The sequence below is a fragment of the Synchytrium microbalum genome (genome assembly GCF_006535985.1).
Source record: "Synchytrium microbalum strain JEL517 chromosome Unknown SmJEL517_scf0005, whole genome shotgun sequence".
NCBI classification, from domain to species: Eukaryota; Fungi; Chytridiomycota; class Chytridiomycetes; order Synchytriales; family Synchytriaceae; genus Synchytrium; species Synchytrium microbalum.
The window spans coordinates 78,925-99,630 of NW_022158354.1; the positions used below are offsets into that span (position 1 = coordinate 78,925).

A 20,706-nucleotide genomic window follows, 5' to 3' on the forward strand; every position below is an offset into this window, starting at 1 on the left:
TCCATTAACAGTATAAGAATCCATTCGCCTAAAGGTGACATTATGTGGCGATTTATATAGAGTCCTGCTCGTGTCGTGCGGATCTACTCCAGAACTATTTTCAATGTTTCGATCTTTTTCAAGTTGAAAAACAACTCGTTTGTTTCAAGTAAGGCTTTTAACATTCTGACGCGGTAGAGAGAGTAGTATATTTAGAATTGATACTGAAACCGACCGCCGCAGGACAATAACCATCTTGTAGTAACACGCGCCCATCAATGTTGGCCAGGGATCGTGGTTCACAAGCATCACAAGCAGATTCTGTCGATGAAGAACCTATACCGCCCAAACCGTATTCATCGTATTCCAACTTCCTAAACAGTGCTGTCAGCTCGCTTTCATCACTCAGTTTGAATGCTCTGTCTAACGCTGGGTTGGCATTGCTGTCTTGGTATCCATTCCTTGCACTGAATCCTTGGGGCCGTTTGGGATTTGTTGCTTTACGTGCTGCTAATTTCAAGTTACATACTCTCAAAGTACAAGGTATTGCATCGGACACCGTTACTTTGTTCACCGCATGCTGATGACTTTGACGTCTTGTCCCGTTGTAGTAATTCAAGGACGCAATCTCACGGATGAAACAGCCATCGCATTGGGCTCCAGCTCTTTATACGTCAACTTGACAACTGGTGATTCACGAGGTTCCTCACAAACCTTCCAGACTTCTGTCACTTCAAACCGAATCAACTCAAACTGGAATGTCGAATTTGACATGTAGGATCTTTTCACACAACTCAGATACACCTCCAACATTCTCTCACATCCTCGTCACTTATAGATCTGTTACAAACCGCATCCCAACACTAGAAATCCTACTCTGTGACACCAAACCAACAGGAACTGCTCACTTTGGACGTTTGGAATTGTCTCTGGCAGACTTCTTCCGTGCATGCTCAGCACCCATGTTTGAAGATCAGCGTAACGTACCCATATGGTATCCACTAAGTAGCGGTAGCCGGCCAGGACAAAAGGCTGCAAGTGGAGATCTACTCGTCAAGATTGGTCTAGTTGGAGAGGTCGATCAATCCGTTCTTGATGCTATTGAGCAAGTTATGGGTGGAGCTTATTATGGTGTGCCTGGTGTTGTGCTTCCATCACGTTACAGAAATCGTGGTAATCCTTTTTTGTCGAATAGCATTACCCGTTGAACCAGCCCAAACATTCGAACAATTGCACTATGAGCAATTCACGTCAAAGAGAAAGTCATATGCAGGAAGTATTCGCGTGGAAATAGGTCAATTCTCTCAAGATTCAGAAAAGGATGGATTGGTCTCGCTTGATGGTATGGTTCCATTTACTCTCTCTTTGGATCCGTTTTGGTTCCTTTTAAGTCTTTCCACCGGCACTCTAGTGGTGGCCGCTTCCAATCTTCCAACACCAAAAGGAAATTCAGTGGGTGATTGCAACCCATTTGTCGTCATTGGATACAAGTGAGCAAGGTTTCTACTCGAACTTCAGTTGCATGACGAGATCTCAACGCCTTTTTTGGCACATGTGCAGGCAAGAGTCATATCGTACTCGGGTCATTGTTCATGCAACTGATCCCGTCTGGAATGAGCAACTGAGCTTGTACGTAAAATCTCGTTATCATCGAATCAAAAACAGCAAAAGAAAAATGACCATGAGCTGCTTCAACATGCATTTCTAGACACGTCATGCCATACATACCAAGCAATCAAGTCCAAATAACTGTACACGACAAGGATCATTTCTCAGGAGGCAAGGCATTGGCATCTGCTTCAGCACCTATAGGACGCGTCATCAGATTATGTAAAGATGAGGTCTCAAAAGCTGTCGCAAATCCAAAGACTGGATGGACTGTTGGTATTAGTTTGGAATTGACTCCCAATTTGACGGTACGTGAGATAACAACAAAAAAATCACATGGGATGACATTTGGATGACCATTGGAAATCCAGGTCGCCAAGCCAACGAAAGAAGGCCCAACTCATATCATTTTGAGGGCACGATTTGTTCCTGTAATTGGTCAGTAGATCAGTTCACTGCAGCGGATCGCGATGGGCACAATCATCTGATTTTTCCTTCTATCTAGAGTTGCGCCGACTGTTTCTGCTTACCTATGCCAGATACTATGACACAAACGAAGACAATCACATCAACCGTGTCGAATTGCAAACCATTTTGGATACTTTGGGTAGTACTCTCACTGAAGAATCCATTACTCGTCTTGTATGTTTGGAGTTTTTGGGTTCACGTTGATTACACATCCTCCATTAATTGAATCTAACTCATCGTCTTTTCCACAAAGTTTGATAGCGAGAGATCTCTGGAAATAGGCCTACCATTTGACGCATTTGTTGCAGCAGTTGAATCCTGGATTACTGGTCCTGAAGGGCATGTTTCTGGTGACAAGGACGGCAAGGTCGAACATATTATTAGGCTAGAGCAGTGCCCGATGTGTCAATCGCCGATTCCTGAAGAGATCTGTGACCTGGATTTGCTTTCTCATGTCGCTGTAAGTTGGCTTTTGGGCGTTTGTTGTCAATGTATCTTAGATTTTCATTTTTTTAAGCTTTGTGCTGAAGGTGATCAACGCAAGATTGATGCCCTAAGTGAGTTTTTGCTATTTGTTGAATCTTTTGAACTGGTACGCCGACTGATACGGAGATTCTCTCATATTTGTCTAGTCATGGGAGGCTTCTTGACAGAAGTATATCCAAGTAAAAAATGGTTTACCAAGGTCTTGTCGTTTGTGCCTTTCCAAGGGTATTCAGGCAGTGATAATTCTATTTTGGTTGTTGATCGTAAAGTAAGTTGAGTTTGTCGAGTTTAAAACATTCCAATAGCAGAAACATTTTTGTTGAATAATTTTTTTCGCAGACGGGATCTCTGGTCAAGGAAAAAATCCCAAGTTACATTCGTGTTGGGATAAGATTGTTGTACCAGAGCGCTATCTCGAGAAGTGGTAAGGTTTCGTGCTTCCTCGACTCGGGACATTTGAACCATTTATTGAATTTTTTCGTCAACGTAGCTGTTCGAACCAAGGCTATACGGAAAATGCTCAAGAGTCTCTGTAAGAATCTATTAACAATCCAGGAAAACACATGAAAAGTTATCTGATCACAAATTAATGCATCAAATGTAGCCATCAAACAAGGTCGGAAGTTTGATGATCCATCCAGTGCAGCTGATATTCCTGGATTCATTGAGTATCATAAACTCAACATGAGAGAAGGTTGAATATGTCGTGAAATGACTGTTGCTAATCATGCAAGTGCCTGGTATCGTTCTAACCTTTCCTTTCGCTTGTTAGTCCTCGAACCAATTGAAAACTTCCAAACATTCAATCAATTCTTTTATCGCAAATTGAAGCCTGGTGCCCGTGTCTTGGCATCTCCAAGTCCGGTAAATTAGACCTCGTTCCAAGAACGCAATCGTGATTTGGCGCTTCGGGTTCTTAACCCTTTATTTTCTAGAGAGTGGCAGTATGTCCAGCAGATTGTCGATTAACTGCTTTTGTATCCGTCAAAGACGCAACCAAGCTGTGGATTAAAGGACGTGAATTTACTATTGCTGCGTTGTTAAAGGATGATGCTATGGTAAGTCCTATTCAGCGATGTTATTTGGGAGGCTTTTTTTGGTTGCTTACAGTCATTGTGCGTGTTTGCTCTCTTTAGGCAAGACGATTTGCCGGTGGATGTGTATCGATATGCCGTTTGGCGCCTCAAGGTAAGAAGTAGCCTTTGATTTTTGCTCTGGCTAAATTGTTGACACTAATAACATCTTCCGTCGTGTTAGACTATCACCGATTCCATTCGTGCGTATTCGTGTACCATTACTATAACCCTCTTCTTTGCTGAATCCTGTCAATTTTCAGGCCGGTCGATGGTGTGGTCTCCAAAATGAAGAAGATAGAGGGTGACTACTATACAGTTAATCCAATGGCTGTTAGGACTACTGTTGATGTGTATACGGATAACGTGCGATTGGTGACCTACATAGGTATTTAAGGTCTTGAAGTCAGTCTTTTTTTGTTGCTGTATTGATACTTCCTTTGTCGCTTTACAGAAAGTGACAATTTCGGAACAGTAGCATACATTTGTGTGGGTGCCATGTTGGTTGGAAGTATTGTGCCGACTGTTGTTGAAGGACAGTGGATTAAGAGGTGACATAAAGCGTTGCGTTTGTCCAACTTCACGGAGCATGTTCATTTCGCGTTGCTGATTTTTGTTCATAGGATGGACGAAATCGGATACTTTGCTTTTGGAGGAAGCACGATCATTGTCCTCTTTGAGCCTGGTCGATGCAAGTATGATGATGATTTGTTGAGCAATTCCAGAAAAGATTTGGAGACTTTCGTTAAAGTTGGAGAGACTCTTGGACGTGGTAAAGCTGCAACATAAGGGAGAGAGTTCAATCAGAGTCTGATATTCTCTGTGACACAACCCAGTATTTATTTTCAGAATCACTTGTATATTCCCTGAGCCTCTACTTTACACTTCTAATAATACTGCTTTCTGTTAAATCATATTGCGATGAAATTCGATATATCTTGACTACTTGATAAACGCCCTTCTATGCGTCACCTTCCTCGGGAACGCACCAATACCATCCGACATACCAGCGTCCATAACATATGGTATGTCAGGCGCGAGTCCCAATCCAACACGACCCAATCTCGTCCCAGCATCAGCAACTAGTAACGATACAGGAGCTTCAAATCCACCACCCCGGACAATCAAATTCACCTTTTGTAACATGTTGAGTCGAACTGGAGTGATGACATACAATATGATTTCAGTATCTGTTTGCTCGATTGCTCGTATCAGTCCTAATCCAACACAGTGCGTGTTGCGGGCTGGGAGTATTGTTTGGGTTTTTAACAGTGCAAGTTTCTTTTTACTTGCTTCGTCTACGTCTGTTGCTTCTTGCTTTGGGAAGGAGCTATCAATAACAAGACCTACTATAGTGCCATTCAATGCACGTAACGTATGTTGAGGAGGTACAGAGCCATGTACGAATTGGATTTGGATTGATGAGCATGATGCAGAGGTTGGGGTTTGGCATGTTGGATGTGTATATGTTGGGATGGTTGTTTGCATGGATGTTGGAATGCAAAAGTATGATTGCAGGTTTAGTGTTCGAAAGTCCATGGCGCTGAATCTAGACCTACAAAGATATTCATCTCAGTGAGTGGGGAGAATTCCTTTTTGGCGTCGTTGAGCTACTTGCAAAGTAACGGGGTGAATTCGAAAGTATACCTGGCTACAGTCTCGTCAACTGCCTCTATCATAGTAATCGCTGGAACAGTATAGTTCAGCTGCGGACCAGCCATTTGAGCTAAAATTTGACCAAAATCTGCTGGCAAATTTTTTGAAGGTGTGGAATCATCCGTCACATGAATGATGTGAGTAGGCTTCAATGTCAAGATGAAATGCGATAGTAAATCAAATCCCATTCCTAGATGAGATTCAATAAACTCAGCAAAAGAAAGCACAAAGTCTATAAAGCAATGCAACACAACAAAGTTGTTTTTACCTTTAACCCAACCAGACGTATTCACAACACATGGAATTGTTCTACTTTCATCATTCTCGTTGCGTTCGCGAACGAGTTCTGACAATGCGTCTAGGTACGCATCAGGTTCATCTTTAGGTGATGACGCACCTAAAAACACAGACTTGCTGGTCGTGGAATCCAAATGCGTGAATGGTGGGCCAAGAAGGTAGTTGGATACAGTATGAAGCGACACGACTGCTACAGGTGACAGTTCTGGCTGGCCCAAGTCTGCATCAAGATATGATAGTGCTGCATATCTGAAAAACCGTTTAGTTTAGTTTAAGCCAAAAAAAGCCAACCCATTCGGACCAGAAAACTCACTGATTCAGAAGCGAGTTCGTAAGATATCGAGCGAATGTCGATTTCCCAACATGTTTGCTACCGATTACACAAACAGTTTGTGTTTCTGGCCCTGTTTCATCAAATCGTATTTGTAAGAACTTTGCACTGCTACAAACAGCTCAAACGTTTTCCAAATATACCATTCAAAACTTGATTCACAGCATCCGTCCAGCTATTGGGCACTTTGACAGCCGAAAGGGAAGCAGCAGCAGGTCCCACCATTGGCACAAATCCACGAATACCACTATCATAACATCCACTCTCAGATCCCGTAAACAAGTTATTGAATTGAGGCATACATCCTTCTAGACTCTCAATTGCATCACATATACATGATTTGACGAGTACGACTGTCATATCAGAGTCTGGTTTAAGTTTGTTCAATAACAACGATATTCGTTGTTGTGTCTTGTTGTCTATAGACCATGTCGTTTCCTTTCGCTCAATAGCTTCGGATGATGTAGTTGATTCGGCTTTGATGACGAGTAACGAGTTTGTTTTCGGGGACAAGATACGATGAAGGTGTAGCTTTGTGGAAGGGAGTGCGTATGGTGATTGTAAAGTTGCTTGAGCTACCTGTTTATCAGCATGGATGCGTGCACCCATGACGGATATGGAGCCTCGTAAAGGACAAACTAGTATGGATCCCTTGAAACAGAGTGTCTATGGTTGGCACGAAGTTAGAGCGCGAGAGAGCCACAAAAGGGAACCCACAAGGTCACCTCATCTGATCTCATAGCTAGTACCGCAATTTCAGAGCTCGTATCAGTCACAAATGTAGACGATGTAGGTAGAAATGTTGACAGAGCTGTCCTATAGTGCAAAAAAAGTCACTAAACGTCCGACATAGCACTTGACCTTCTCAAAACCAACAACTCACTCGCTACCATTAGCTTGCCAAGATCCAATCCCCATAAATCCATTTTGCTGTAATTCCTGCTGAGCACCACCACCATTCTGTCGTGGTTGATCTACATTGGTTTCTGATGTCTCTGCCGTATTTCGTCCATTCGACTCGGTCTTGACTTTTTTAATAGTTCGAAGTACTACGAATGGATTGGAAGATGATGGAATTCCGACTTCGTTGGTCCCTGCCTTCCTCTTCTTGATGCTGGCCATTGGTTGTAGTGTTTGGAGCTTTCAAAAAAAAAAAATACAATGATTTTAGTCGCAAATGGATCCAGTCCAGAAAGCTCCAGATCTGAATGCTAGAGTCCTGTGGCCGTGGAAATAAATGCGTACGGTCAGAGCTGTAACCTCCTCGCCATGAGATTTTGATAATGGCACGTTATCAGGTACGCGAACGCGAAAAACATGCATATACTCAAGCGGTCGCTGTCAAATTAGCACAACACGAACGATTTCACGCGTCAATCGGGCCTTTCGTCGAACAATTGATCCTGATAGCTTTCTCCAACACGAACCTTTACTCGACCATCTAAACAGTGAATAAAATATGCCACAAATTCTATTGTTACAAGCTCAATCAGAATCGAATGCAGCCGGCGAACCAATTCAAAATGAATTCGAGACTTTCGAGGCCTTCGAGGCCTTCGACGCCCATGCGACAAATTTGTGTATCTTCTCAGGCCAGTCAACAGTTTTGCCTGAAATCCACACACGAGGGTGCCTTCCTAGTGATTAAAGGCCACGATGAGTATCTGAATCAAATTGCGTGTTGCATGCTGAGTAGGTGATTCTAAACCAATACATTGCAATCACACCAAGTCCATTTATCACATGAATAGTAGATGCAGATGGCAAGAACGGCAAGTAAGGCCATTGTTATCGACAGATGCTGCTAGGAAAAAAACACAGCACGTAGCAAAACAATTCAGGCATACAACAAGTTGGTTCTTCCTCTAACCCAACCACTCGTTCTTATCGTTCAATATACTCAAAAGTAGATGATTCGGCTTTGAGGACGAGCAAGTAGTTTGTTTTCGGTTACAAGATCCGATGAAGTTCGATGGGTTTTGGAAACGGGAGTATATATGAGTAATACACGTCTCCCGACGACTTACTCAGTGGATCTTGTCAGCTAAGACAGTGATCTCTTCTCAATCCACGCCGATGCAGAAGCACTGCGAAGAATGAATCAGTACCGTCCTTAAAGGTAAACAAAAAAGGGTGGGTTAGTAACTAATAACAGGCAGCCTGTAAAAGTTGACTGTCATCTTTGAGCTAGGCAGGGATTGAACCTGCAACCTCCTCATCACCATCACCTTCAAATCGTAGTGAGACACGCTATCCAATTGCGCCACTAGCCCGTTCGGTGAAGCCACCATCGCTGAACAGATATCTAAACCTCAAACGACGTCACTTGCGCGGTGCCATCACTCTACGAAGACCTAAATGGCGAGAATCATAATTGCGTTGTAGGTCTTTGCTGGAGCTCCACCGCCATTTTGTCGTCCTTGTTGATGATCAACATCATTGATCTCCGTTGCCTCTCTGATATTTCGCACCTCCCATTCAGTCCAGACTGCTTCAATTGTTCCAAGTACTGCGAATGAGTTTGCAGATGATGGAATGGCGTTGCTGGTTCGTGCATTCACCTTCTTGATGCTGGCTGGCCATATTGCTGGTTGTGAGCATGCCAACAAAAACTGAACGACGAATCTAAGCAAGGATCCAGTGTAACCTGCTCCAATCTAACTGTTAGGCCTTTTGATCTGAAACAACACAGTGCGGTTAGAGGCATATGACTCTTCAAAACGAAGATAACGGTTTTCTAGTTTTGAAGCTGATCAATGCGAAAAACACACAACGTGTCAAGCGGTCGGTCTCAAATGAACATAAAATCAATCCATTTACGCAATACCAAAGCGTCAGTGAATACTCTACACCTTCAGCTGCCTCAAACACATCCTTCCAAACTCACCAAAAAATGAACCAGATCCTCTTCCTACGTGCCCAAACAGAATCAGAGCCAGGAGAAGCACCCACTCCCGACGAATATGAAACCGCAGCATCCGATGCAGGCTACTCTAGCACATGTATACCCATCCTCTCATCCAATCTCGTAGAATCCAAACTTGCGGAGCTTGATCGCATTTTACTTGAACAGCCAGAATGTCGTGGTATCATAGCTACCAGTAAACGAGGTGTCGAAGCATTGCAGACCTGTATTGGGAGGATTGCGAGTCGTCGTGTTGGTATGTTGGTGCAGTAATGTTGCCATTGGATCGATGTACTGTAACATTGCTGATTCTCGTTTTTCAAATAGAATGGACGTGCGAATCATCATGGAAACAAATACCAGTATATACTGTTGGGCCATCTACAGCTCGCATCATCACGCAATGCGGGTTTACGCCGCTGGGGTCTGACACTGGTCGAGCTGCCAAGCTAGCGAAGCTCATCATATCTGATACTGAAAAGGAATCGTCTACTACATCTCCGTATATAATGTTGTGTGGTGACAAACGACGTGATGAACTCCCATCGCAATTGACAAACGCCAAAATACCGTTTATGGAATTGATTGTATACGAGACTGGTCCAAATCCGGTATTCGAGCAAGAACTTGTGAAGACATACGAAGGGACGGACGTGTCACAGCCAGCATGGATTGTATTCTTTAGTCCATCTGGTGTTGATTTCGCGTTGGAGCCATTGAAGAGACAAGTATGGTGGCAGGATGTTAGAATAGGTGCCATAGGTCCGACTACTAGTGCCAGATTAAAACAGCTGGACCTGAAAGTAGATGTCGAATCGCCAAAACCAACTGCAATAGATTTGATCCAGGCCATTAGAGATGCCGTGACGACACACACACTATAGATTACTAGAATCGGTGATTTTTGTTTCTACACATGCTAAAATATATCTATATAATTTAAGGGAATATATTCCCGCTTTGCAGTAAATTATTTCAGAAATGCCAATATATCTACATTCCACTTCAATCAACGCTCGCGACCGAGCTTCTGCTACTGGCTTTCGAAGGAGACAGACTGCCAAGTTGGGTGGCTGCTGCTGTAGCAGTTGCGATTGCTAATGATAGAGCATCAACTTCCACTCTGACTTTACGTCCGGTAGTTTTCGATTTATTTGGCCCTGTTGTCAACGTCGGACTAGGGAGAGGTCGGCCAGCGGCTCCAGTACCTAAAAGGAGGTTGAAAGCCGATTAAAACGAAGTCAATGAACAAATCTCACGCTAGCATAGCAAACGTACCAAACAAACAATCATTCAACCCTATGGCTAGTTTATCCATAACCTTACTAGCAATATTGCTTGGTGTAGTGAGATTTGGACCTGGTGGGTGTCCAACAAGACTCTTATCTATACATAGCCTTTTATGTCCAGCCTTCCACGAATCCATCTGACACTTCCTCGTGCAATAGAATACCGTCCGACATCGTCCACACAATTGCAGCTTCTCCTTGAGCTTCCATATACCACAAAACGCACATCGTCTACCCAGTTCCGCCTGTATTATAGCATCCGAATCTCGAGTATTTGGATGTAGGGCATCTTGATGCCTTCGTAGTACTGTCGAGAAACTATGTGGCAGGCACGTATTGTGATATCCAAAACAATCAAAGTTCAGCCCCGGTGGCCACGGCGATGGATGTGAGAGGTCGTCTGATGGAAGTGTAATTGAGGCAGCATTCAGCATTCTATCTATACACATTTCGGTGTAGACTCTTGTCTGTGTTCTCGTTGGTTGTTTCTGGTTAACATTTCGACCGAGAGCGACTTCTAGACTCGTAGAAGTACTCATATGTATTCTTCCAAATATCCCGTCTGCGTGGATTACAGTTTCATGGCCAAAGTTGACCCCTCTATACCTAATAACAGGAAACATTGAGAATTCAGCTTAGTATGAGGACGTACTAGTGATTTCATCGTCAATGTACGACGTCATCTGCATTGACATCTATGCCCGAAGTATTAATTTCGAGGATATCATCCTTAAAACTTACTGGAATGGCCCAACAAGCACCAGATCAGAATCCAGATACGATGATGGGTTCATTGTCAAAAAGTAGCCCACCTGAGTGTCCATATCAAACGTATGTATTCTATACGGAGTAGGTGACTGCGATTCTAGCACATTAACAATCACCCCACGTCTATTTATCACAGGGCTAGTAGATGCAGATGCTGAAGATGAAGAACAGGGTTGTGGTGGTGATCGTTGCTGTATATCGACAGTTCCTGCCAATATCATGCCTTGCACTTTCACTCCAACACCTAAACTGCCTGTAACTCGTTTATATTTGCTTCCAGGTAGTATGACCATTCCGTTTCCAAGGGTAAACATGTCCTTTTTCGTATCAATCCATTCAGTGCTCATTGGAGTTGATTGCTCCATGCCCCCGAAGGCATCAAAGTTGGAGTACCTGGATATTTTATGAGATCTATCTAGTACGTTTGCAGCGTGACTGTAGTGAATGTGATGAGTGTGGTGAATGTGATGAGTGTAGGTGTTTTAGATAGTGTTTTTTCAACCCTTACCATAGCTGACATGCGAAAGAGCAGCGGACTGGATCTGGAATGCCTTGAGCAGCCTGTTGTATAATAGGATGTGTTAGTGCGGGTCCATTTGATGAATTCCACCGATGCGACACCACAACAAGGGACGATCATCATATTCTTGGTACCTGTTGGCCGATCAGATGCAGCATGTGGGTGTCTGGGTTTGTCTTCACGCTCAAGGAGTTGGTGCCAGTAACAATTGATGAAGATGAGTTGGGATGAGCGTTTGATTTGGAAGCTGGTGAGTCCGACTTCTTTGGCGGACCAAAAGTAGCAGTAATTGATATGGTGGATCCAGCAGGGATTGGAAGACCACCATTTTTGTTAGGGGAGGTCGACTTTGGATGTATTTGCTGGGTTGTGGTGGATCCGGTATTTGGCTGTGGAGGTATGGCCTGCTGCTGAGACTGCTGATTATTCGCAGTCGGGCCATCTATCTTCTTTTTCTTATTCGCCATTGTCCTGATCCGAAATGCATCAAAATGATGAACTAGATGTTTTGGCGTGTGAACGTGAATGAGCAGTTAAACATTAGCAACACATCTCAATACGCGAATTGTACGTGATTTGTCGCGAAGATGCGAAGATGCTGGAACAAAGCATCTGCTCAAGCCTCTGACTTGAATATTCTGACGTGTCATTCAAAAACGGCATTTGACAATCATCGGATTCCAAGTGCAGCATCTTGTTGCTAGGATGAGTGCCAGCACGACCTACGCGCAAGATCCATATGCTTCTTCTACCAGAGACAGTACAGCGTCTCTTCCAGCCGTCGATGAAAAGGAACGAGACGAGTTTGATGAAGCTGAAAAGGACGAGAACGGGGTTGGAGCTACGTCCGTAGACTATTATGCTATACTAAACGTGCCAAAAGAGGTATATATCCGTCATGCCGTGCTTGCCCCACGTTATTCGACCAGCAGTTGAAGCTCTGAGCGTCAACATTAAACTCACAGCAACTCAAACTCAGAACTTGACCCTCGTCCCCTAATGAAAGCACACAGCTAACCATCTGATTTCCAGGCTACAGACGACGAAATCAAGAATTCCTACAGGAGACTTGGTCTCGTTTACCACCCCGACAAACACCAGACTCCTGAACTGCGAGCTATAGCGTCAGATCGCTTTCAATCTATACAAAGAGCTTATGACGTGCTGACAGATCCAACCAAAAGATACGTGTATGATGCCTATGGTGAAAAGGGCCTGTCGCATTCTTGGGACGTGGGACCGAGGCTCCAAACTCCAGATGAGGTGAGTACTGTTTCAGATCGTCACACTTTCGCATTCTGACACTATCTTTGCATGCTAGATTCGGGCCGAGTATGAACGCAAGATGCAGAGAGACCGAGAAACGGAAGTCGAAAATCTAGTGAAATCCAGAGTGAGAGGATCTTTTGCAAGCCTTTTTGCTTGAAATCTGGACGTTGGAAGGCCTACCACTCACGTATTTACATCACGACACAGGGCGAGATTCAAGTGACGCTAAATGCTACACGTCTTTTTGAACCGTTGCTCCAACCATCGAGACGGAGACCTAGGGTGACCAGTCGACGAGAGCCAAGGAGTATAGTCGACTACCTAGTGATGCCAGAGTTCACACAGGCTGTCGTGAAGCATTCTTGGCAGGTGAGTTGTGGTTTGCGATTTGGAAGCTTTCATTGGCATTCATTCCCGAGCGTTTTTATCCCCTCCTTGACAGGCCACAATACAGCCTGGAACAACCTTCAACGTTCAAGGAACAGCAGTAGCACGTAATGGCATTGGTTCGTGCAATATACTGGGTACATTGAGGCACTCTTATTCTCCAAAACTTTGGGGAGAGGTATGTGATGGCTCAAAAAACCTGTACATCATAATGGAATAATTTCTAAACTTACTGAATTGTAGCTCACTAGTGGTCTTGGTGAGAACCCTATGGTCCAACTCAAACTAGTTAACAACATCACCCCTGATAACTTTGTCACCGCTGCCGCCACTCAATCATCACTAAACTCACCACCTCCACTCCTCTTTGTCATTGGACGTCGTCTCACTCCTCAAATAACGGGATACCTGACATATCGAACAGGAGAATACAATATAGGGAATTGGGGCTTGTATGGGACTGGAAGAGAGCCGTCTGGTGTGTCACTAGGCGTCATTAGTCGAGGCGAGAAATCCCATATAGTCACGGATATCCAACTGTCTACAAATAATGTGGCTGGAAGTATTGCTCTCGTGCAAGCAGTATCAAAGAATGTACGAGCTAGATTGAGTCTAGGAGCGTCGACTAATATGGGAATGACGTATTCGGTTGGTCTGGATCAACGAGTTACCAAGCATAGTAGAGTGGGCATGTCGGTTGATTGTGCGACGGCTGGTGGTGTTTCATTACGATTGAGGTCTGTTAGTTGTGTGCTTCAAACTGGCCTTTTGCCAAAAAAAAGCTAAACTGACTCTTAATGTTCCTTAGGTACACTAGCGTAGGCCAAAAGTTTACTCTTCCTATAATCATCTCACCTCAAATGGATGTGAGAGTGTCGGTTTTAGTGGGTGTGGTTCCCCTGTTTGCTGGATGGGCACTAGATCAGTTGCTGGTGACACCGTTAAGGAGACGCTCGCGTCAAGAGTAAGCCATAAATCTAAGTCTTCAAGTCGTCTTTGCTCATGTGGAATAATCAAATAGGAAATTGACAAAGATACGGCTTGACAATGCTGAAATGCTGGCAAAAAGGAAGAAGGAAGCCGAAGATGCCGTGCAGCTTATGAAGGATACTACTGCTAGAAAGCTTGAAGCGGAAGAAGGCAAAGGTGGTAAGTACAGTTAAAGTGAAAATAGTGTGAAAGTGCACTTTTGGTACTTTCACTTGGCTGTTTCTCACTCACACAAACAAATAGGACTGGTGATTATACAAGCTTTATATGGTAACTTGGAGTCAGTCAATCCGAATCATTTATCCAACTTCCTTTTTGGAAGCACGTCAGCCATTCCTGTTGTGAATGGACATTCAAATGGTGGTGTGAATGAAACTGCTGCCACGAATCGCAGTAGTAGTACTAGTGCTGAATCGGGCAAAGCTGGAGCTGAATCCAGTAGTCACAACAGTAAAGCTGAATCCAGTATTCTCCCTGGATCATCACCATCAATACCTAAACCTAAGGTGGAATACATTGATGTGACGATACCGGTTCAAAGTCTGGTGCTGAATTCACAGCTTCATATTGGTGGAGGGTTTTCCAAGGCAATTATCCATCACTGTGAATATGCTTTTTTGCCCTCGTTGTTTACACTCTCTTCTTCAAAAACCTAGTCAAGTCTCCTGGGCTTTTATGACCCATGCTTAGGAGAAGTCAAAAAACTACGAGTTGTGTACCGATTTCAAGGAAAATTGCATTTCGTGGAGGTGGATGATACATCCCAAATGGCGGCACCACTTCGAGGTATTACAGCACTTTGCTTTTTGTTTGTGCGGGATACTTACTTACACAACCTGTTTCTCAACACAATAGCTCACATGTCTGATATACAGTGACTCTAACTTTATACACAAATATACACTTTCATTGCTCTACAAACGATTATCGGCCTGGAGAATCAGGCTTCTTTGTTGTCAAAATCACGTTTGGCATCCACGAGTCTCCCAACGTTTTAGCCCATTCTAAATCGAGACCAATGGCGTCAGTTCCATAGTAAAATGAAACAACAAATGGCATCAGTTCGTACGTGGAATCGACGAATCTGGTAGTTTGATTCGAGCCATGACGTTCTTTATAACATCCAGATCATCTAAGATAGCGTGAAAGAGTCAGGACTGAGGATTGAAGCCCCGAAATTTTGTCAGTACTACCTTCAGGTATCTCATCTGCCTTTTTGAGCGTAAGAGTGATTGGTTCAGGCATTTCACGGGGCTCTTCCGTTTCATCATGCAAATTCTCATATTCCAGCGGTGCGTAAGCGTATTCGTCGTCGTCGTCATCGTCGTCCTCCTCCTCCATTGTACTCCACTGCTGCATCTCAACATCAAGGAAATCGTCACAGTTGATGTCGTTGTTGCTTGGATCCGTTTGTTGGACTGGAGGAGCTAGTGTGATGAAGATGAGAGTGTTGGTATATGATCTGAATGGATTCCGAAAGAACTTACGAGCTACAGGCGGTGATCTAAGTGCGCCATTGTTTGCAGCCTCTGAAGCTTCTTGAGCAGACATTTGTGGAGTAGAAGGAGGCGGCACCGACTGTAGCTGTTGCTCATTTCTTTGCATTGAAGCTTCTGGTGCTTCGTTGCTTGAGTTGTTTGATGTCTGGCCCAACATTTGATTCTTTGCTTTTGAATGCTTGGATCTGATGGCAGTGGTGTTTCATGCAGTGATTTTCACGTTGGTTGTTGATGATACTGGATTTTCTGACCGTGTGGTCTCCATACAATTCCAATTCGACCACCTCAAAGCAACAAAATTGGTAGCTTTTCCAAGGTGTATTTGTCTAATTATGGACCAGCACACACACTTCAAGCGCCCGAAAAATGATCTTCGTCAACTCGTGATAGAGTGATAGATTTTGTTGCTTCTCCTCGCTTGAAATTGAAGATACTGTCACTTTTTGGCTCTCACCGAAACAAAAACACTTTCCACACATACACGATATAAACATTGCGTCAAGCAAGATTGGAATTTCAATATTCGAATGGGCCCACTGCGCTTCAAATGCAGCACAAGCTTCAATTTCAAATTCATGTAGTTAGGATCATTAGCGTACATCGTTTGATTTAATGTCTTATATGCCCATTCATATTATTCCAAGTTCTCTCAACATCCGAGGCAAGCAAACTCGTGCCAGTGTTGCAGCATCTATACACTGAATTTCAGCCTTGACACCCATACGCCAAGCTCGACAAAGTTCACGTCTTAATTTGGTACAGAAAGGTGTAAGCGGAAAAACGCGAATCAGGGAATACTGAAATTGCTTACTTATACAGAGGCAGATATTCCAGATACTCTTTCTTAAGTAATTGCGGTATTTTGGTGCGATCATTAGCTGTTAGGGATAGCAGTCTGCTAAAGTCGACACCATACCTAGCGAGAGACAGCAGTAAATACGACATGTAGCCTGAGAATTTCTGCAATTTCTGCTTTGAAGACGTACAAAGAACCTTACTTGACAAAGTCTGAAGCAAAGACTCCAACCCATTCGATACGAGGTACAGCCATACCCTCTGAATCAAATGCCATACTAATAGATCCGTACTTGTACGTGAGCAAGATTTGTAAACCATGAGGATCACAATCAACCAATCCCAGAATACGAATATCGGGATAGGTTTGCGCAATACGATGAAGCAGCACTCGAGTGGCTACATCAGGATATCCTTTTCCAGTCAAGACAACATAGTTTGGGCCCTGTTGGGTATTGTCGCCAAAGCCGGCTTGAAGAAGAGTACGAAATGGTCCTTCTTTTTCAATAACAAGAACTGCAACGACAGTAGGAGGCATCACGACTCGTGCAATCTTGTCTTCAGAAGGAGCCAGAACTCCCTAATCAGAGAGCATTGTGCATCATTCATAAATTCTGCTTTTTTGCATTAATTCTCTCTACCTGATCCGTGCCACCAAGACCACTTATGATTCTTCCATCAGCACAGATGATTTCAAGAGGTCCAGCAAACAGCCCTTTGGATCCAGCAACGACATTCAAACAGTAGCGAGGGACTTGAGCAGTACATGCAATGTCCTCTATTGCACAGTCGACACATGCCTGGTTGCCAAAGAATTGAGGATGTTGATAATAGATATCTCTGTTGTATAGATGTGTGTCAGAAATAGCTGCAAAAGACCCATTAATTGAAAGAAAATGTCACCGTTTGGTCAACTTGGTGTTATCCCTGAGAATTCTGACTACTACTTCCAACACACGAACAATGATTTCTAGAGGCAAATCGTTTATTACATAAACAGACACAGCAACGCGACAAGGAAACGAAGCTTCCTACCAAATGGACGTTTCCCTTCTTTGATTCTCTTCCAGCGCATATCTCGTACACGAGTTCTCAACAAGCCTGTTGCAGGATCCAATCTAAAATGGAAATTTGGTCACGAAAGGACTGGCGACAAAGCCACTACAGAATGTCTTACATCTGATTCTTTTTGTTTCTTGACACCACTTCAAGGTAACGTCGTTGACCTTGACCGCGATCTGAATTAGCATCATCCAGTAGGTCTTGGCTACGATCCAAAACCACATCTCTACAAGAAGATAGAAAGGAGCCCAAGTGAGCTGTTATCGACGGAGAGAGATGTAAGGCACTGACCGTGGTTGTGGCTCAACTCGATGAAACTCTTCAACAATTTCAGGCTCTGGTTGACCAAAGTTCCATATCCTGCCACCCTGTTCGAAGAGATCATCATCGTCCTGATCATCATCGAATTCAAAAGGTGGCGGGTCGAAATCAGGTGGTTCATGAGGTTCGCCTTCCTCATGTTTGATTTCACGTTTGATTACTTGTTTGCGATTATCTTCTTCAAACAATTCGTCGTGATATTCGCCTTCGAGTATATCGTCTTCGACGGTATCATCGTCTAGCATGGGATCGTCAAATACAGGAACGTGAGCATCAATTGGCTGTAGCTCTTGTTCGCCATCTGGGAACAAGTCTTGGTCGTCGTGGTGATGTATATCGTCTAATATACGATCATCAAGGATGTGATTGTCCATTATGTCCTCTCCTAACATATCGTCGTCTAATATCTCATCGTCGTCGAGTATCTCATCGTCGTCCAATATCTCATCGTCCACTACATCGTGTTTACCGTCATCAAGTGGCATCTCTTCTTGGTGGTCAAATATGTCATCATCATTGTAATTATTATAGTCATATGTATCATCATCAGGCATTTCAAGAATGTCTTCATGATGGTCGGAAGCTGTCAAGCCATGATATTCCTCTTTTTGATGATGGTACGATAGTTCGTGACCATGATTGCATAGATCCTCATCAAAATCTAGCAAGTCCTCGTCAAATAAATCAGAATCTGGAAGAGGATCACCGTTCGAATGACTATGGTGATTTCTCTGATGACTCAAATGTTGGCCATTGTTGTGATTTTGGAGCTCTGGAAGTAGAGCAAGCATATCGGGATCAAGTGCATCTAGTATAAGGTATTAGCACACCAATTTCATCAGATCAATCATTAGCCAGGGTGCCCAAGTGTTCTATTGATTTCAAAATTGCAACCACAAATCTACCAGGGAAAGAACAGACAGAACAGGCTCGACGTGATTGCGGTCTTTTTGCACGTAATAAACTGAATAAAACCAATAAAAGCAGATTAATTTAATTTGCCTACATAGAGCAAAGTCCAACAAAATTCAAACTCGCAGCAAGTGACTGTTGGAAAAAGGGAGCTCTTTCGTGCGATCAAGCACTCTTGAGAGATTTAGATCTATGTCGCGTCGTAAATGGTAATAACTGACGTGATTGACCTTCGAACTGCAGTGCATTTCATCAAGCTCGAACTGAAGCTCGAAAGCTGTAAAGCTGTCTTTTTGCAAGTTTTGCGTATATATTCAAACAACCAACGATAATAACTGATCTGATCAGCTCTAGATACAACATAGCTATGGCCATGGTCGGTGACGGTGGAAACAGACGTGAAACAACAGTGCTTCCTCGAGTCGCATACCCCCAAAACAACGACGATGATGAGGACGATGAGGAGGAAGAAGAAGAACAAGAAACATGGGATTTTACTTCTGAAGATACTAGAGAACAAGTGAATCATTTCAGTGTCATCATAATGTATTGGCATCTGGAGCTAATCGCCAACATGAAACATCTAGGTTGGGGTTTTGAAAGTGTTTAGAGAGGGCAAGAATCCACGAGATGACTCGATCCCTTTATATTCCTGTCTGAATTCTGTTGGAAAAATGGACTCGAATATGATCTGTATCAATATCAATGGAGTCAGCAATCACCACGCTGAACTCTGTAAGTGCATCACATCATCTCGCAGTTCTTTCCTGACTCAAACGTTTTGAACACCTTGAAATGCGCAATATCTAACAGCCGTCAATCGTGTAGACGTGGCGCCTCATAGTCATCAAGTCTTTATATGTGATTTGGGCTCGACGAATGGCACACAGATTCTTGATTTGAACGACAAGAGCATTGCAACTCTGCCAAAGAAGAAGGACGATGTAAAGGCATACTGCCAGATACTCCCCACTCAATATATTCGATTTGGCCCAGCATGTTGTACGATACACATTGACGACACTACCGGCGCACATGTAAGCACTGCATTGGAACTGCGCCAGGTAGCATGCAACAAGTTTCTGACTCTGTGCAATTTTTAGGATTCAAATAATAGAGTAGCAGGTGAAGAGGTGCATCAAGTCGTTAGTGAAGATGAAAAACAAGAGACTGGTCAAGGTCCACGTCGCGCAATATCACCAACATTGCGCTTCCAATCAAACACTTTGGGACCGACTCTAGCTTATGATTCAACCAAACAGCCAGATTCTGAAAACGATGATAATCAAGAAGAGAATGAATTAGACTCGGACGATGCTGCTTTGGCAGAAACACCAGCAGCTCGTGTTGCTACCAGACGAAAAGGTATTATAAATGATGAATCTGAAGAGGATCAGTCTCAAGAAGGTGATTCTACCCGAATCGAACAGCCTACTCTGATTGTAGGTGAAACTGCAGATACAGAGGCGGCTGATTCAGCAGACGACACATTATCGGATCATTCTGATGATGTATTATTCGATCAGCCCGCCGTAAAAAAGGTTGTAGCTCCCGCTCCCGAATCAGCCAACCCAACTCCGCATGCTGCTGCAGTTAATCCAGAAATGTCGTCAGCTCCAACTTCATTAAAGGCCCAACCAAAATCCAAGTCTATATCACATATGGACAGTGCTTTCATTACAGGAGAACGTGCTGCTGCTGTTGTCGATGAGCTTGGTACATTAGAAACAGAAGCTAGTAGCATGCCAGGTCAATCTCTATTTATGACAGCACCTGAGGGAGCAAAAGTTGATGCCGATGAAGAAGACGTAAAAGATAGTGCTCCAAACGTTACAGGTCGCGCTCCAGACCAGCAAATACCAGACGATGGTAAGAGTAACTCTAAGAGCCAACCTGGCCAACGAAAAGTCTCCACTTACCAGCCAGCAGATATAACAGTGAATGATGTCAAAGGGAAATCGAAGCACGCTGAAGCATCAGCTGTGTCATTTCTCAAGCCTCCCGCTGAAGAGAAGGATGTTGTAGCTGCATCTTCGAATCCCAAACTAGAAGGGTTGAAAGAAGCAGAAACTTTGAACATTAAAAGGCTGT

The 20,706-nt window shown here is 43.6% G+C and overlaps 6 protein-coding genes across 6 annotated transcripts; 3 read left to right on the plus strand and 3 right to left on the minus strand.

Moving 5' to 3' along the window:
• Positions 1-257: 257 nt before the first annotated feature.
• On the plus strand, positions 258-4,403 carry SmJEL517_g01422 (phosphatidylserine decarboxylase; the record flags this gene model as incomplete). Its single annotated transcript, XM_031167350.1, has 22 exons — positions 258-522; positions 591-753; positions 818-1,110; positions 1,175-1,321; positions 1,391-1,469; positions 1,540-1,608; positions 1,688-1,895; positions 1,959-2,025; positions 2,093-2,229; positions 2,309-2,515; positions 2,573-2,612; positions 2,688-2,809; positions 2,881-2,965; positions 3,032-3,073; positions 3,146-3,235; positions 3,314-3,405; positions 3,477-3,599; positions 3,678-3,729; positions 3,799-3,817; positions 3,878-4,002; positions 4,069-4,165; positions 4,238-4,403. The coding sequence occupies 22 exons, from the start codon at positions 258-260 to the stop codon at positions 4,401-4,403; spliced, it is 2,688 nt and encodes an 895-aa protein (XP_031026603.1).
• A 90-nt stretch (positions 4,404-4,493) lies between these two features.
• On the minus strand, positions 4,494-7,020 carry SmJEL517_g01423 (uncharacterized protein; the record flags this gene model as incomplete). The annotated part of the gene is made up of 8 exons (XM_031167351.1): positions 4,494-4,498; positions 4,604-5,169; positions 5,262-5,460; positions 5,539-5,816; positions 5,881-5,971; positions 6,042-6,564; positions 6,624-6,714; positions 6,782-7,020. The coding sequence occupies 8 exons, from the start codon at positions 7,018-7,020 to the stop codon at positions 4,494-4,496; spliced, it is 1,992 nt and encodes a 663-aa protein (XP_031026604.1).
• Positions 7,021-8,791: 1,771 nt separating this feature from the next.
• On the plus strand, positions 8,792-9,687 carry HEM4 (uroporphyrinogen-III synthase; the record flags this gene model as incomplete). The annotated part of the gene is made up of 2 exons (XM_031167352.1): positions 8,792-9,059; positions 9,131-9,687. 2 exons carry the CDS (start codon positions 8,792-8,794, stop codon positions 9,685-9,687), a joined length of 825 nt encoding a protein of 274 aa, XP_031026609.1.
• A 121-nt stretch (positions 9,688-9,808) lies between these two features.
• On the minus strand, positions 9,809-11,847 carry SmJEL517_g01425 (uncharacterized protein; the record flags this gene model as incomplete). The annotated part of the gene is made up of 5 exons (XM_031167353.1): positions 9,809-10,011; positions 10,082-10,698; positions 10,834-11,295; positions 11,369-11,421; positions 11,515-11,847. The coding sequence occupies 5 exons, from the start codon at positions 11,845-11,847 to the stop codon at positions 9,809-9,811; spliced, it is 1,668 nt and encodes a 555-aa protein (XP_031026610.1).
• Positions 11,848-12,085: 238 nt separating this feature from the next.
• On the plus strand, positions 12,086-14,904 carry SmJEL517_g01426 (uncharacterized protein; the record flags this gene model as incomplete). Its single annotated transcript, XM_031167354.1, has 11 exons — positions 12,086-12,265; positions 12,413-12,643; positions 12,702-12,773; positions 12,857-13,018; positions 13,092-13,214; positions 13,280-13,773; positions 13,845-14,000; positions 14,058-14,185; positions 14,270-14,571; positions 14,683-14,812; positions 14,882-14,904. 11 exons carry the CDS (start codon positions 12,086-12,088, stop codon positions 14,902-14,904), a joined length of 2,001 nt encoding a protein of 666 aa, XP_031026607.1.
• Positions 14,905-16,332: 1,428 nt separating this feature from the next.
• Positions 16,333-18,494, minus strand: SmJEL517_g01427 (uncharacterized protein; the record flags this gene model as incomplete). The annotated part of the gene is made up of 7 exons (XM_031167355.1): positions 16,333-16,441; positions 16,524-16,900; positions 16,962-17,160; positions 17,224-17,290; positions 17,356-17,438; positions 17,498-17,608; positions 17,674-18,494. The coding sequence occupies 7 exons, from the start codon at positions 18,492-18,494 to the stop codon at positions 16,333-16,335; spliced, it is 1,767 nt and encodes a 588-aa protein (XP_031026608.1).
• Between the last annotated feature and the right edge of the window lie 2,212 nt (positions 18,495-20,706).